The sequence below is a fragment of the Brachionichthys hirsutus genome, chromosome 15, assembly GCF_040956055.1.
Source record: "Brachionichthys hirsutus isolate HB-005 chromosome 15, CSIRO-AGI_Bhir_v1, whole genome shotgun sequence".
Lineage (NCBI taxonomy): Eukaryota > Metazoa > Chordata > Actinopteri > Lophiiformes > Brachionichthyidae > Brachionichthys > Brachionichthys hirsutus.
Genome location: NC_090911.1, coordinates 3112947 through 3131217, shown reverse-complemented (window position 1 = coordinate 3131217; position 18271 = coordinate 3112947). Strand labels below are relative to the sequence as shown.

At 41.4% G+C, this 18271-nt stretch overlaps 1 protein-coding gene across 1 annotated transcript in view; it reads left to right on the top strand.

The window, feature by feature from the left end:
• pappa2 (pappalysin 2) overlaps positions 1-14712 on the top strand; it is a 52636-nt gene extending 37924 nt beyond the window's left edge. The window contains exons 18-27 of the mRNA XM_068748823.1: positions 252-317; positions 401-497; positions 1003-1180; positions 1532-1745; positions 3034-3202; positions 3645-3777; positions 5431-5552; positions 7214-7285; positions 12435-12533; positions 14590-14712. Of these exons, the coding sequence (XP_068604924.1) occupies positions 252-317; positions 401-497; positions 1003-1180; positions 1532-1745; positions 3034-3202; positions 3645-3777; positions 5431-5552; positions 7214-7285; positions 12435-12533; positions 14590-14712 (1273 nt within the window). The remainder of the gene's footprint in view (positions 1-251; positions 318-400; positions 498-1002; positions 1181-1531; positions 1746-3033; positions 3203-3644; positions 3778-5430; positions 5553-7213; positions 7286-12434; positions 12534-14589) is intronic.
• Positions 14713-18271: the final 3559 nt, after the last annotated feature.

The window sequence follows — 18271 nt, the reverse complement described above, 5'->3', positions numbered from 1 at the left end:
TTGTTGTCTGTGTCCCTTTAGGGTCTCCATAATGATACTTTTTAACACTGTAAATGTTAATGTATCTTAATACTGTATATACAATCTGAGAAGTTTGTCTTTGCAGCCTACACTTGCAAAATTACATACTTTCATTTTTCCAAAACAGATATTCTTTAAAGTTTATCCAGAAACAATGATGAGTTTTGGCAGCTGGCGGCTTGCCTCTCATACCGTTTCTCCCTTCTTCCCTCCCTTCATCTATGCAATAGCTGTTCGCGGCAACCCTGTCAGATGGGCAGCTGCAGTCCTCCCCAGTTAGAGCATGCCTCGGTCAGGTAGGCCTTTCTAGAATAAAACACTGTGCAGTCTGAAGCGGTGCTGAAACAACAAGCATCTCTGTCTTGCTGCTTTTCTGTAGCTGTACCGGAGGAGGGGGGGCCTCTCACTGCTCTGTGCAGTGTCACCGTGGCTTCAGCATCACTGTCCTCGATGGCAAGGAGACCTCACCCTTCCAGGTACACTGAGTACTGCATTGTATGTTGCACTGTTGAAATACCGTTTCCGGTATGGCGGCGCGTACACACGTTGTGGCCCGAGGCGCTATGTTCCAATGTGTGCCTTGAGCCGTGGGCCTTCACACGATTTTATTATGTTTGCATAATGATAATAAAGTATCTTGAATCTTGAATAAGATCAAGATGCCTGTGTCCAGCAGTTATTCATTCACATCAAAGTACATAATGCAGGTGATGTTTTAATCATTTTATATTCAGTATTATTCTTTATTATACTCACGAGAGAGGCTGACTTATGTCTTTCACTATTTCCCTCCATGAAATAATTTTATTTTACTGGACTCCCGTGAAAGATGAGAATATTAAAGTTGGTTTTATGTTTCATTTACAGTTACAATCTGTACAGAATTTGACTTGTGCTCTAGCATCTCTGATACTTTAGCACCTTTCCACCTCATGCTGTAAAAGGACGCCTCCTGTTTCTATTTCTCTCACTCTTCTCCAGATAGAGATGGATCTGGAGTGCTTTCATGGTTCATGGGATCGTGTTGTTATCTGCCAGCCTGTAGACTGTGGCCTGCCAGATCAGGCTCATGTCTACCATGCAATCTTCAGCTGCCCCAGGGGGACTACCTTTGGCAAACAATGCTCCTTCACTTGCGGTCCACCAGCTATATTACAGGGTTAGTTACTGTTCTCTTCTTGTCTGTAATGAGCAACACTCAGCCTTAATGTGTTGGATGCAAAGCAGAAAATTGATGAGAGCTCAATGGTGTTTTGTGAATTGTTCCAATCGACTGCTGCTGCAAAGCGGCACAGAAAAACAATTCAGTGTTCACAGTGGTCAAAAGAAATCACACTGTTTGTATCTTTTCCCTCTAAATATTTCAAATGTGAAAATATTTTATTCGGACTTTGAAGGATAAAAGAAGCACACAAAATACATAAACTCACAAAAAGATGATCTTAGTTCATGACACAATAAGGGGATCAGTCGGCTACAGTGCCAACCCCCCCCCCCCCCTGTTCTTCAGGTGACAGCGACAGGTTGGTGTGTTTGGAGGACGGCCTGTGGTCTTTCCCAGAGGCCTACTGCAAGATCGAGTGTCCGGATGCTCCGAGCATACCTGATGCTCAGCTGTTGACAGCAGAGTGCCTGGCCTCTGGGCACAATGTCGGTTCTGTCTGCCATTACCAATGTAACCCCGGCTTCTATGTGGCGGGGAGTATCAAGAACAAGGCACCAAGGTAAGATCTCATTGAGTCGAGGCTGCTCGCGATGGATGTCAAGCATGTTTGAAATAATTTAACACTCAATGGCACTGTAGGTAGATGAGCAATTTCACGCAAGATATTTCTGTTTATGCACAACAAAATAAATAATGCTAGAACAATCATATTATATATTGGCAAATTTGAAGACACAGATACTTCCTTCAGTGACAGAGTGAATTGCGTGATTCCCCTTATTTACTGCTTAATCAAAAGGCAGATCTTTGATTTTGATATTTAACATGGCACCACATGAACACCCCGATGGCGATATATCAATGCATGCAGCTTTAACAGGCATTTTGCGTTTCGGCATCTGTAACAGGATATTTTGTTTCGGAACAAGCTCATGTTAAAGTCCAATAAAATGTGTACTGCACACTGGGCCTCGCCATTACCCTGCCAATTGTATTCATTGCGTAACTGCTCATTAGTGGGCACCGTTTGCACGCTGCTAATGAGATGAGGGCTGATGAGACGCAGCCTCTGGGGTGAGTGTGCAACCTGCTGCAGAGGTAAAGGTACATATTTAGACTTCAGGAGAACCTAATGATACGTTCCTGTACCACATCGTCTTTTATTTGTCTTGCATTACCAAGAATTCAGAATAAATTTGAATTTATCGTGAGCTATATTTGACCTTTAATAAAAACCACATGTTCTGCAAGACATACAAATTACAATATGGTGGAAAAACTTCATTTAAAGATCCATTTGCAGCTGGATTTCTTTATGAGTTATGCTTTCTCAAATATACTGTATGTGTAAAACATTTTAACAAGCCCTGATGTTTTATTAGTTAAACATGTGATGGTGAACAGTAGTAGCTATTAAAGAGCTTTTAAATATATATATAAATATATAACACGCTTTCATTTACATGCACATCTATTTACTTATCTGCCTTGTGGGTCTCGGGTCTGTTGGAGCCTATCTCAGCTGGCTATGGCTGAGAGGCGGGGCACACCCCGGATGAGACGCCAGCTTATCGCAGGGTAATACGAAAGACTAGTTCAGTTCACCTAAATTGCATGTTTTTGGCGGTGGGAGGAGGCCGGACAGAAAACACGCAGACATGGAGAAGATGGAAACCCTGCACAGAAAAGCTCCGGGTGGAATCGAACCCCGGACCTTCTCGCTGTGAGGCTACAGTGCTTACCACTGCGCCACTGAAATGTCAAATGAATCATCCTTAACAACAATTTAATTTCAGCCAAACCTCATGCTGCTCACATATGTATTTATTTTGTCCTGTTGTGTATAGGAAGTACTTTGGGCTGGCGTGCCTGGAGGGAGGCCAGTGGGGGGTGACTAACTGTGAGCCCATGATGTGTCCAGCCCTGCCTGATGTGTTCCAGGGCATGTATACTTGTACCAATGGTCTGTACTATGATACCCTGTGTACCTTGCAGTGCCCTGATCCAACAGAAAATGTAAGATATTATCATTAACAATAATTTACTTTGGAAATTACAAAGCGCTTCTCTTTGTAGTTTGGAGAGTTTGCTCTATAGGTGTGCTTTCATGCATTCTTCTAAACTTGTCATGAACATATTACATTACTTTTGTATTTTTCTCCTAAATGAAGCATACATGCTTTGTAAAAAGTATAAAAATGTGCACTTTCAATTTTGCCAAGTATACACAGCATGCTTTTATAAAATGCATGGTGCCATTTTACTGTTGAAGTCATGCTAAGTATGAACGCTAATGAGCCAGCACACGCATGTTTGTTGTATGAAGGTTGTGAACATTCCTGATTGGTTCTTCTGTAGATGGCCGTCTCTATAGGTAGCTTGAATTGTTTTTGCAATTGTGGGGCAAGCAACATGCTGATGATGACCACACTGAATGTTATTATGGGTTTGCATCCAGAGGGAAATTCGCTGCACGAAGGATGGCAAATGGACAGCAGGCTTCGCCATGTGTTCCAGGCTTCAGGGATCGTGCGCTCCTCCGCTTCATCTCAACTCTGTGGAATACAGCTGTGAGCAGGGGAGCGATGTTGGTGAGTGTGCAGAAATGGGGCGTCTGCTGTTTGCCACGTTGCTCTGAGCAGGCACAGCAGTCATGGAATCGTTGACTGTCAATGTCGACACATACTTCCCCTTTACGGCAAAGTCGTTGTCCACCTCGCTGCGCATGAATCCAGCCCACATTCAGGTGTACATTGTCCCAGTACAAGGGCTGGACACGATATCAGAGTTTCACCTCAGGATCATTTTGGCCCAAAGAATTCACAAGAACAATTTTATTGTGATACGACATGTGCATCATTAATATCCCTCTGTACTACGATGACACATCCAATTGGGTAACAGTTCTAATTGGCAAATTATATCTCAGCCCAATTTAGTTCTTTACATGTCTGTCAGAGGTAAACTAAATAAATACAGTGTATGCTTGAACGTCTTATATTTCTCTATTTGTTTTCAATCTTTGGACGTTTCAGTCGTTAAGCACGTAAAGAGTTCCGATGATGCAGTGGGAAGTTGTGGTCTGTTTTTACAACCCCATGTCTAAAAACGTGGCGACACTAAAGTGTCAATAGAAACCCGTGCTGTGACCCGATTCTGTGTCTGGCTAATGCAGAGCCAGAAAACGGCAAACTTTTATTGGTTTTCTTCAGATTCTCTGAATCGCTTATCGATGTTGTGTCTGTAGACGATGACATTGAGATACTAGAAAAGCACTTGGAGAGCGCAGACCTCCTCCAAGCAGCTCGTTCCCCTCCTAACTGGATCTACACCATCCACATGGTGATCTGGTTAATGATCAAAAGGTTCTAGATTGTTCTAGGTATCGTTTTACACCAACCATGAAAAGTAAAAGTGAATCAGCGTTTATGTATATTTTTAACTGATTTTTGAATCCATAAATGGGTTTTAATGTTAAAATAATAATTTTTCCTGACCTCATTTTGGATCAGAACCAGAATAAATGTTTCGTGATCATTCATATCAGACCCCTTTGACTGGGATTTTTGGTGAGTGAATTGAATACAGATTTTACAATATATATATATATATATTTATATATATTTAACCTACATTATGAGTAAATGAGAAAATCCAGATTGCCACAGTATCCGGATCAGATCCAGAAATTCGGTGGTATAATAGCGGTCCCCTCCCTACACGACTGTGTCAAATTCCAAAAATATATCGAGGAACACATTTTGAAGCTCAATTGATAACAAAAATTTCAAAGTGATCGAGAATCCAGGATCTCTTCTGGATCATCACCAAAATTGTGTCAGCTGTTCTTGGTAAGATTCACCAAATGTTCCTGAAAATTTCATTAAGATCTGTCCAGAACCTTTATCTTGCTAACAGTTAGACAGACTGGCAAACCAACGCAGGCTGAACCACAACCTCCTCGGAGGAGCTAATAATGTCCTTTTCCTATTTTCCTATATTCCTGTGCAGGTGGGGTTCAGAAAACTGCACCCAAAAAACTATCCAATGTTTCATTTTTTACATTTGATGTCTTTATGCCATTTTCAATGGCCCTAAATCAGCCCATTCTGTTTCCGTTTACATTTTACATAGCATGCCATTTTAAATTTATTTATTTTAATAGGATGTAGTGGAACATTTAAACATGAATGCATCTGACAGATGCTAATGAGCATTGGAGGTAAGTCTTGTATGTTTTGCAGGACTTGTCTGCCATCCAACATGCCTTGTGGATCTGGACATGGATCTGCTTGACCCTGTGGTCCTGCCCAATGACACCACAGCTGACTCTTTAGAGCACTGGATGCTGCCCACTAAAGTCCAGGTGAGACAACCCGTAGATGTCTTTGATGCAAGCAACAATTTTTTGAAGTTTCAAACTTGAATGAGCAGAATTGAATCTTATACAGACATCACTAACAATGCGTATAATTCCACAAATTGAAAACTCAAAGCAGCATCTAAATATGGAAATGGATTCTGTCACACATATATGGACATATTTTAGCAACCTTCTATCTTAACTTCCCTTCACTCACATTTTGACTGACATTATTCACAGTGGACTTTTTGACCTGAGACCTACAATCTTTCCTTCCTTCCTTCTGGCAGTAGAGCTGCAATAAAGAGTGGAGTTATTAAAACTGAGCTCTTACAACTACAAAATGGATTCTCCTGTCCCAAATACCTGATGACACGTTCACATTTGCAATTTGCCCACATCTTTTACAGAATTGCAAGACTATGTTTCTTCTCTAGGGTCTTCTACACGGATGAGCTTTGCCTGCAATCATGAGTTGTTCCAAATTCTGGGTTATGAGAAAATCTTTGAATGCATTTTTTATATTCTCTTACATCAAATACTAGACAGTCTCTGATGACTTTAAATATCTACCGATCAGATTTAACAGCTCTGCTTTTCAAGTGCGAGACCAACAACAGGACTATAAACCGATCGATTGGCCGAGCTGATGTGGGTCATTGCTTCCAGATGCTCTGGCAACTGTTCCTATTCAGGAGCCGTCTGGCATAGGCATATAAAGCTGTATCATTTACATACATCAGAAGATCAGCCTCAATACATGATTCAAGAAAAATATGTTTCATAGGTTTGACTGAATCCATGACAAGACTATTGTTTCATTTATCAATGATAACATAAATACATCCCACCTGCACCAGCACTGAATTGCTTTTTTATTTTACATGGTATATTTATGTAATATATAATAACGACTATTAAAGTGAATCTGAAAGCCAATTCCCATCACACCTCATGTGTAGGAATATTCATGCATCTCTTTCGCAAAGAGTGTAAAGTATACCGTGCGGGTCACCATGAACGACCTGGTAGACGTTGGATCAGAGCTATAGGGCTGTTTGATTGATTTAAAGGTTGATCATGTTACCCAATATTGGATCCAAGAAATCTTTTCTGAGTTAACTATGAAACTGCTCTAGTTTCATCTTACATTTAGGTTGTCCAGTCAGCCAGCCAGCAAACTAATCAATCCATGTCAGGTCAAATAGTTGGATGGAAGGTTTACAGTTACTTCTCCATACTTTATTACAAGTAATTGTGTTATCTCAACTCCTTCAGAAACATGTCTCCCTAGCTGGGACAGACTGGATAAGAAATCCATTTTCTCTGTCCATACTTGTTGGTCAGCTGAGCACAGCAGAGCCTCACACTAACTGGATCAACCTGAATTGAATAAAACAATATAATAACAATTATTATTTGTATGAACTCATTTGAGGCTTATTTGAGATTTTGGTGGTACCTAACCTTTTCTTTTTTGAAGTATATATATATATATATATATACATATGAGGTTGGCAGGGTTCCTTCAATGCTTCTATCTAAAACGTCCTGTAAGAATGATTGTTTTTGTGAGTGTGCTGTTAGTTTCCATGGCAATCTTAGTGGATATACATTTCCTGCAAATTAGTTGCTCAATAGTTGCCCTTTTGCTTAATTTCCAGAGTATTGTCTGCACAGGGATGATGAAATGGTATCCGGACCCTGAACACATTCATTGCATCCAGTCATGTGAGGTAAGCCGAGCCAGCATGGAATACATCACCGGTGTCAATGCTTTCAGGACGAATGTCTGTTTTTGTTGCGATCCACATGGTTTCCCCCCAAAATGAGAACAGAGAGTGTCGACTTAAGATGTAACAGATCTGAGCTGTCTTCTATTTAGGGCCTGTATGCTGTAATCATATCATGCAAAGTTATCTATAAAAGGCAACTTATAGGCAAAATTAAAAATGCAAATCAAAGTAAATAAGAAAGTCATACCATAACGGTTGAGGCCTGGGGTTAACAACGACCGCCAGCAGCGTTGTTAACCCACGGGACGCTGCTGGAAAATGGGTTACTGTGGGTCGAAGACAGAGGCGAAGGGGAGGAGGAAGACGAGTGCATCAGCAGCAAGAGAAGAGGGAATGGAAGAGTTTAGGGATTTTGAATGTTGGGACGATGATGGGAAAAGCTAGAGAGCTGGTGGACACGATGATGACGAGCAGGGCCATCAACAGACTTGCTGGGGCCCGGGGCAAGCGGGAACCACATGGGCCCCTCTCACCCACCACTCCCACGCCGAATAATCCTCCACAACATCTACCCATTTGTTTAAATCAAACAGCCACACAACAGAAGTGTGAAAATTACTCCAAATGACAAAAACAGAGGTCATATGATGACCTGTATGCCAGGTGAGATAGTAAAGAGGGAGAGAAGGATCTGTACAGGCCGGTCAGACAGAGCGATAGAGCATGTTAGAGTGATGGATAGAGATGACAACGTGTTGACAGAGGCCAGCAGTGTGCTAGCAAGATGGAAGAAGTATTTAGAGGAATTAATGAATGAGGAGAATGAGAGAGAACAAATGGTAGTGAGGTACCTGTTGTGGACCAGGAAGTGACAAAGATTAGCACGAGTGAAGTTAGACAGGCGATGAAGAGGCGAAGAATGGAGGTGTAGAAGTGTCTAGGAGAGGTAACTGACCTGTAGCGTTTTTAACGGGGTTGTTTAATACAAGGGAAAACGGCTGGCAATGGGGGGGGGGGGCAGTGAGCATAGCTCGTATTGAAGGAGTTAATCAAACAATACCGTCTCCATTTTTAATAACATTAGATTAGAGGAATGTGTATATCTGTTCTTCGAAAGGTATGTATGTGAAGTATGAAGGTCAGGAGGACCTGAGTTTGGCTTTTATCCTGCTATTAGGACAAACATTTAAATGAGATATTTTAAGATATTTTATAAATGTCAAGCTATGGAATCCCTAATCCGTAAAACAATTACACCATTACTGAGCATAACTGGATCAGATTTATTGCCTTGGCCAGCTATTCCAATAATATCAACCAAGATATGATGTGTTCTATCCCTGTTGTCATCGCTACTCAAGATACCAGAGCCAGGGTGCAATATGCCTCACATTTCATGATGACACGTATCAGGCAGAAATTTACATTTGTACATTTCATCCTTAAAAAGAATTCCTTTCAAATATTTCCAAAGATTTTCAAATATCTTGCAGTTGCCAAAAGTTGTTGCGCCTGCCAAGACAAAAGGATTGTCCAATAAAGAAAATAAATTAATCACTAGATTAGATTTAGATTAATTATTTATGTTGGCAAAACACATAAAATATATTTCTGCCTAGGTTAAAAGGATGACTATGTGCAAACTGGGAATGGTTTAACAATTGGAGAAGCAACAAGTTTTGTGATGATAAAAACTGGTGAAGTTACTTTTTCATGGGAAATAAACATCAGGAGCAATCTGGCCAATGCCTGACTACATATTTGACTCTGACAGATCTGGTAGAAAGTGGTAGTTTAAAGTAAAGGCGATTTTAATCAGCATCTCGATGTGACATCAATCTCACATCAATGAGGTAAAAATCCTTTATTTATATCGCATGACTTTAGACATTTGGCCATTGCATTTCACCATAGTTGTTGTGAGCTATAAATTGTATTAACAAAATCTGGAATTTAATGTCAATTTCTCTGCAGCCATATTTTAGAAGTAAGAGTAAATCATCTGAAATCATAAACCCAGATTGTTTTTATTTGGCATTGGCCCATTGGGTTCAGAGAGGCTGGAACTTTCAATGGAACACATAAACTGTGGATATCTCAGAGTATTAAAATATCCTTTCTCTCTGCCAGCACAGCGCTTTCCCCTTCCAACCTCCCGAGGATGTTGCTAGGTAAAACAGTTGTTTGTAACTTGTACCTCCAGGACAACGCTGTAAATTATATCAAACCACATGTGCTGCACGTACTTTATGCCAGATCTAATCCAAATGCCATTGCTACTCTGTCTGCCGTGTTTCCTCTCTTTGTGTTCCTGCTTCAAACAAATCCATGATCAGTTCAGCCACCTTTTCAGCACGGCAGCTCCTGCCAGGGTGATAATGCTACCATTTCCCACAGAGCAGGTTTCACCAGTGACACAATACTTGCCTTGTTTTCCTTGAACTGTCGTTTAACATGTTCTCAGCATGATTAGAATTCCTGGCAAACTAGTAATTAAACAAATTTGATCAAAGAGTGCCCTACGATGACCTGGCGGCTTGTCCGGGGTGTACCCCGCCTCTCGCCCGTTGACTGCTGGGATAGGCTCCGGCACGACCTGCGACCCGGTAACGGACAAAGCAGATGCATGAATGAATGATCAGTGTGAAATTCAATTCATTTTTATTTCTATTGCACCAGGTCATAACAGAAAGTTATATCAAGACACTTTACAGGATTAGCAGGGAAAGACCTGCAGGGACAGAGAGAACACAACTTGACCCACAAGTGCAAGAACTTTGGAGACGGAGGCAAGGAAAAACTTCCCTTTAACAGGCAGAAACCTTTGACAGAACCTAAGACTGATAGTGGATGGCCTGGTTGGGTTAAGAGAGAGAGAGAGAGAGACACTGACATGAAACTATAATGCTAATGCTAGGATTGTTTATGTACGGTATACAACATGGTAAATGCAGAGGCAACGATGTACTCGGCAGTGGTACCAGAGGATGCAGAGTATGCACATTCTTCTCCTGTTGTTCAAGTACACATTTGTCTTACCTTGCTTGAACTGTACTCTGCAGTGGTATTACCGGTACTCCATTTCATGTGTCTCCTCCCTATCCATGACGCTCTCCAAAAACTGTGCCCAGATACAAGCAGAGTAAGTGTGGCAAGCTCCATGCATCTTTAAGGCAGAGCAAACATGGGCCTTTAAAGCGTCTTTATTACAGCCGTGTATTTTACGTTAGATCCACACAGGTATGGGTGGAGCCTTCTGCGTGTACTGTGCATACTCTATGTACTCCATGTAGTACAAATGGAATATAAATAAGCTGCTAGTCCAAGTATCAGTGGCGAAGCTAAAGTCTGAAGTGCAGCTGATTACATCTGTGGTTACACCGGAGAATCTCATATTTGGACTTTAGGCCGCTGAGAAAAGTAAAGAAATCCTGAGGTTTTTTTTTCTGCTTTCTGCAGCTAGCATTAAGTGTTTTATCAAATGGATCATAACAGCATAGCATATTTTGCAGCCTGCTTTATTTTTCCACTGCCTGCCTGCCCAGCTAACTGAAGCCGCTGTTACATTGCTGCGACATGTTTTTGCGCTGGTACTGATATCCTTTAAATTATTTGTGCATTCCAACTTTTAATTGTTCATTGGGGACTTGGATGCACAGCCAGCTCAGACTGGTTTGCTGTTCGATGTAGGTTTGTGCTTCCAGTGGGGTGCAAGCCGTCTGGGTTGAATTCCAAATCGTATTTCGCCTCGACCTTTAAGGTGGCCTCAAGCAGGCTAAATGTGAGGTCGGCTAATTCTAACAGTGTTTAGCAAGGAAACAGAGATCAAAACCGACATCAAGTCTCAGCTCGGAAAATCGTTAAAATTCACTTCAGTATTTCAATAAGACTGACAGGCGGCTCCGTAGGTCGCTGTTAATCATGTCTGCCCTCGACCATGGAGGCAATTCAAAGATTGACATACTATAGTAGTAATTTGGGTGAGTCATGTGCTGGGAAAGTATTTACTCAGAAACAGAATGATTAAATGGATTTATTTAAGCCAGAGCAGTTTAGTGAGGGAAGTTGAGGTGATTCATCAAGTCGGGAGCTCTTTGAAGTGCAGAGAAATCTGCAGAAATCTTCAGAGCAGCTGCTTTCTCCCCCAGCACGGGTTAGTAGCGCGCCTTGGAAATAACTCCATCAGTGCAACAGACGGAGCCAAATGTATCTTTGGCAGGTACCTTATTTTCATATTGTTGGCACCTCAGGGAAGCCCACAGGATTGAGTTGAAAACATTCAGAAGACTTTTATCATGACATGTTTGAAATTTTGTGTAACTTTAACTCCAGAGTTTCTCCAGGAAGACAGACGCTCACACTGACCAGAGCATTTCAGATCAAGAGATTAGTTCTTCTGAGTACGGCTTAACAGTGAGCAAATGTTTGTCTGAATGTTTGAAATACAAGATCAACCAAGTTGGATGAAGTATGGTGGCTTTAAACTTAGTACTAGTTAGTAGTACTTCATAGAAATGTATTAACCGTGCATGTTTTCCACTAGCATCTTTGGTTTTCTTCACCAACAGTGGTGACGTCTGTGCATGTCTGAGCATTTGTCAATATACTGACTGTTTTTTTTTTTTTATTATGTTTGTGGATGGTTGTACGACTGCGTAAACATTTTTTGTCTATTTCAGGAAAAGACAAAAAGCATTCTGTGCGAAATTTCCAAATCACAACTTTCAGCATGAAAAGCTATAATTTGACCCTGTAATGCATTTCTATGTTATCCATGACCCTTCAGCACCCAGTTGTGTTTTTAAAAAAAAGAAGTCCGGAAGGGGTTAAATGTCTGAAATCCAGTGATTTAATGTAACTTCATTTTTGTCCACTTTAAGGTTCATGGATTAGATAAAATCCATTCGGATTTTCAAATTTAACACAAAATAACTCCCCCCCCCCCCTTGCAGTTAGCACGGGGCAGTCTCTCCCTTAGCCGGTTCCAAGCCCGGATTAATGCGGAGCGTTGCAGCAGGAATGGCATCGACTAGAAGGTTGATTTGCTATGGTGACCCCCAAAACAGGAAGAAGACGTACTGTTTATATATCTAAACATTTCCGTAATACTTTGATCCAATACCGGGTGCTGTCTGTAACTTGTGCGCAGCCTTTTGGAGGGGATGGCTGGTGTGACACCATCAACAACCGTGCCTACTGCCAGTATGATGGAGGAGACTGCTGCCCATCCACGCTCTCTACTAGAAAGGTACACAAACAGGAATGTCCACCGCGACAGCTCTGCTCTGTCTCCTGTCTGTCATACTTCAGTGAGAACCTTCATCACTTTTACATCATATTTTATATTTTCTGCCAGTTTTAATTTAAATTGTAAGAAGAAGTCTGCACGAGGCTCGCATCATTGCAGCTACGATGGAGCCTGGAGGCAGCCGCTGGATTCTTCCTGTCGCTTTTGGCCTGAGCGCTGCCTCGCTATGCGGCAGACCTCTGCTAAACACACAAACCGATCCTTTGACTTTCCCCTCTCTCCTGTTGACCACGGTGTGCAGTCTCCCAAATCTTTACTTAACACAACAGAGGACACTTGTGCTTTTCTGCTAAAATGACAACTAAGGTTTCCACCACCCCAGGCTGCCATTCACTTTGTCCCTGCAGAAGGGGCTAGTCCGATGTCCACTGAGACAGCTTTACCTGTTGACATAATGCCCCTGAAGAGCTTCTTCTGTAACAAGAAGACTTTACTGTATAATTTTGAAGGTAGTCACAATGGACGTTTCTTTTAAATATTAATTTAAAGCTCCTGATATGGATGCCCAAACACTTTATTGAAAATATTGATTGTTGTTCTTGCCGTCGACTCATCACCGCTGTTAGAATCCATATTTCTGACTACTTTTGTCGGGATCATCCTGATGAAGTCAGCTGCTTCTTTTTTTGAAGCTCACACAGTTTTTGTTTTGTATATTTAGCAATTTCCTGAACGAAGAGGGAGAAGGACTACATGAGTACGATTCAGTCGACATCCCTGGATAATGTAATCCAATCTGCCAACTGTTGCATGACAAACTACTAAAGACAGGAGGACACAATTAGACTTTGTTTTGATTGAGGTTGAATTCATTGCTGTGAAATGATTTCTTGTCACATGAATTCTGCTTATGAATGTACTGCGGTAAAACAGCAGACATGTCATTAACCCAAACAGCCAAACGACCCGGCCGTGTTTCTGTGGGGGAGGCTGTAAAGCATCGTCAAACGTTGAGCCCTGCTCGGCGAGTTTGCTCCCTGCATCACTGAGTCAAGATGAAGCTGTTAAGGAAACATTTAATGGCTGTGCCAATTTGTCTTAAATGGGGCTGCTGGTATTTGAAGTGACTTCTGCAGCGCAGTACCACTCACCCCGAAATCAACCCCTTTCAGAGCACTCAGCAGCGAAGCCCCCCCCCCCCCCCCCCGTTGTCTTCCTGCTTGCCATCATTTGTACTTTCTTTCTTTGCCTCCCACCCTGCTTTCCCGTCTTCCCAGTATTCCTCTTACTGGGAGGAATGTTTACGTTTCTTGCAGCAGACTGCTTCGCGGGGCACCAGAGTTTATTTTGCAACCTGTGGTGATGGCTCGCTTCCGAGACGAGAGCTGGCAGCCTCCTGTTGTTGATCCTACACATGTGTTCATCCATTCACCTCCGCGGCAGCGCGTTCCTCTCTTCCTCCCCTGAAGACCCTCAAGGTTTCTCGCCATTCAGATGCCAAGTTGGACCATTTGACATCACACGCTTCATCGGCCTCCTGAGGGCCTTTTTGAAACTGAGGAAATACAAGTGTGCCGAGACCACACTGGGGTTACTAAACACTAACTACCTCTCTGTCAAACACACTGTCGAATGAGCTCAAAAGGGTTTACTAGCCGCAAGGTCTGTTTTTGTCGTTTAAAATCCTGCTTTTGCTACACTTGAAATGTTCCAACCTTTTCAACTCGTGCATTTTCAGCGACTCTGCTTCTACTGACGTAATATTTCCTTTGACCCTGCTGCTTTTCTGGGCTGTGTTCCCCCTGCTGGCACTGCGATAGGCCGTATATCTGCACGGGATCCTATCACACAGACAATCTCACAGTCTAAAACAGGGAAACCAACCAAATGGAAAGTGTTTCCCGCTTTAGTCGTCTATTTGACATTTGCAACAGAGATGCCTGAGAAGACAATTCGATGTGTGTGTTGTTGTTGTTGTTTATTCGGATCCAGCCGTAGATGAAAAGACCTATGGCGGCTTTGAAAAGTGACGGATGCTGCTCTTGTTCACTGTCAGGTCATTCAGTTTGGGGCGGATTGCAACCAGGAGGAGTGCACCTGCCGTGATCTCGATGCAGAGGAGAACAAGAGCAAAGCCAATGACTCGAGAGGAGGACGCGGTGGGGGAGGAACGCAGTGAAATGGAGGGTTTGACAGCAAAGCCTCCGACTACATGTCACAACAATCCAAATATATTAAAGCTTTGATGTTGTGAGGAATATGATTCAAAAATTACATTTAATCGAAAAGCATCACATACGATTCCTGTTGGTCTAAAACTTTGAGTCCTCCTCAGGACATCCAAATATCCAGACAAAAGTAGCAACGTTTCCCTTCCTTGTTCAGAAGTTGTCTTCACTGCTGGTTCAAACGTATTAGTGATGAGATTAGCCACTCCCTTACAGAGTTACTGGTAAGTAGTAGTAGTAGTAGTAGTAGTATTCTGGATTTGATTATTTCTTTGGTAACAGAATCTCCTCCGTAACTACGGCGACCTTCCAGAAAGGCCTGCTGCTCAGAACTGTGTTTGCTGCTGCTGCTTGTGTTTGGTTTCCTTCACAGCCTTTATAGAGGAATCCTCTCCAGTTACTTTTCATCTTTGTTGCTTTCTACCTTTGTCTTTCTCACCGCGAGCCAGCTAGTAGTGTAAAAGGGTGCACTATGTTTAAGGACTAACATATATAGACTAATATATTTGAATCACCTAACATAGCTACTCGATCGCATGTTAATCACACTCGTAACACACGTTGATGGAACGGCACATGTACGCAGCTTCCCTTCTGCACGCTCAGTGTTTATTACACAACACAGGAATATTGTCATTATGGTCATTTTTCCGTTCCATTGTTAAATGCTGTACAATGTTGAGATTATGATGTAAGAAAACCTCCACTGAGGCATGGACGCACTTAGAATTGTGATGGAGTTGCCAAAGCAGATTGTTTTTTGGGGGGAGCCGGGGCAAATCCGTTCTGCAGTACGGCCTTCTGTCCCCTGCTGCATATCAGAACTCTGGAATCCACCAGCAAGTAATGATCCCAGCGTATCTATAACTGTCTTCATGTTCTTTGTGATATTTTACAGTTCTTTATACTCATTTTAAATAAATACAAACATTATATAGACCCTGACAATGCCTCTCTCATTTTGGTTCATTTAGAAGGTTCATGTTAAACTGCTGCCTTTTCAGTTTGTTCTTCGGCACCATGAGGAGCAGCTTACTCTGCTCAACTAACTGGATCGGGGATTGATGCGCCATCATATTTGATGTGACGGACAAAACTGATCAAAAAGCTCGAACTCTACTATAATATTGATCTTATTTCATATGCGAAATAAACTAGATTTAATTGATCCACTTCCTTGTCGGCTGAATCGACTGGTTAACGTCCATCAGTGTGTGTTTAGCTCTAGCTCCAAAGCATCTGTCAGAAATGGCATCTTCCCTGAGAGGAGACTTCACATTTATTGTTGTGCACTCGGGTAATGTTACGGGTCGTGCTGTTATTGGAGAATCCCAGCGCCGTCTCTTCAGACTTCGTAGACGAATCATTCCACACATTCCATGCATGGAGCTGGAAACGGGGCTCGACTGGTCTCTATCAAATGCAGATTCCATATCACTGAGGCTTGAAGTCCTGAACTGAACTTGCCAAGTTTAAACTCCCCAGTGCAACTTAAGAATACACTTTATATACGAGCATTATAGGAAATTGGAGAGCAAAGGGTTCCGCTGAAGAATTTCACAATATGCTTTTTATTGTTTGTTGAAATAGCAAAGATGAAAAAGTTTGAGAACAGACAGAATACCATGCAGATAGTACATGACCGATTCTTTAAGAAGAAGACATCTCCATCTTTGTATATTATTCATTTTATATTCACCTCCATTTCCACAACAAAATACCCTTGTCTTTTAACTAATTACGCGACATTGATGACAAGGATCCCGTCCGGTTTATGATCTGAGGCATCAGAAGATGAAGTTAAGTCCTCTGATCGTTACAGCTGAAGTGGATTAATCCAAAGAACTGCTTGTCTAAGCTACACATCACAGTACATTACCGTGCATACGAAAGCGCACGCAGATCAACACTGCTATGATGTCATCCATTTACGAATTACGTTGCTGCCTATACAATAAATTCTACAAGTGTTTCATTTAGTATTCACATATGAGCATGATTTGTTAACTGCAGTTCTTTGACGTCAATCTCCAACATTGCTAAATATGTGATATTAAAGTAACAAGTAGAGGGTGAAGAGAAGTTCAAATATACTCACCAGAAGTACAATATTAGTCGAAATGCCAGAAACGATATAGCGATGCATGACATTTAAAGATACAAAGCAGATGGAGACATATTGAAATAGTTACCACTTTAAAATAGATACACAATTTAATACTGTCAAATGATTGATGGCGTTTCACCGTGCAGAAAGTGAACCGACCTGTGGAATTATCTTATTATTTAAGAAACAACTTCAGATATATATGCAAACTATCAACACCACATTCAGCAGGTTATATCTCTAAAATGATAAGGCTATGTACAGAGTTTATTATCAATGTCAGTACTACTAAAATACCTCCTCATCGCTCTCCCTCTTTAGATTCAACTCATGCATGCTATGCCACATTCCTCAAACAAAAAAGACGAACTTTGCGCAACACTGGATTTTTTCTCATGAATCACTTTTGCACAGTTTAAACTGAAATCTGCTCGAACAGCAAAATATAAAGTTTTCGATGAGTCTAATTCATTTAAAACATGTTAGCAAGGAAGTTTGAACGTTGACAGTCATTTTTTAAGCAATTCCACATAACACAGCAGCCAATTTCAAATGTCAGCTCAGGACATGTATGCTTTAGGCCATAGAGTGAGAACATCAGTCGATGTTAATGGTAAAATCAATGAAAGCAAATCCTCAGGGTTTATGTGTGACTTTAGAAGCAGCCAGCTCTATCTAAGCTGTAGAAAGGATGTGGACTTCCTAAGAGACGCAACTTCCTGTTTGACAGGAAGACAACAGAAGACAACAGTTGTCTTTTGTCATTTGTCGGAACGCATAAAGAAATGTTGGCTAAACAGGCACAATGAAGCTTTTCTTTCATTTCCATATCTGGAAACAAACAGATTTTTAGTTTCAACAAGGAAATAATCTATATTGACATTTGTGATCTTAGTTTAAGATTAATGTCAAAAAAGTCAAATTTAAAACATGATTCAATATTTTTTTTTTAAATATTTTCTCTTGAGCCCCCCCACCCCTCCTTTTTTCCACTGTGGGATGGATTCAGCAAAAACTTGAAAAAGGTGTGAACCGTTGTCTTCAGGATCAGAGACAGTCTGCCAAACCCCAAACAGACACCAACCGACAGCAACGAGACAACATTTTCATTCATCCATCAGATTCTCAGGCATTTAAAGGAAAAGGTGTCTCATCATGATGAAATCATGAAGCAGTGAAAGGATCAATAAGGACTGATAACAGGCATAAACACATTTTTACTACGCTGTAAGGGAACAATTCAATGATGAGGTCACATCATTTCATTCCTTTTGTTTAAAATAATGTTGAGCACTTTCTAATGACACCACGACTTTTAAAATGAAAACTGTATTATGTGTCTGCTGTGTTTATAAAATCTCCCTTATTCCTTGACGCTTCTAAATCAAAAGCTCAGAATCATT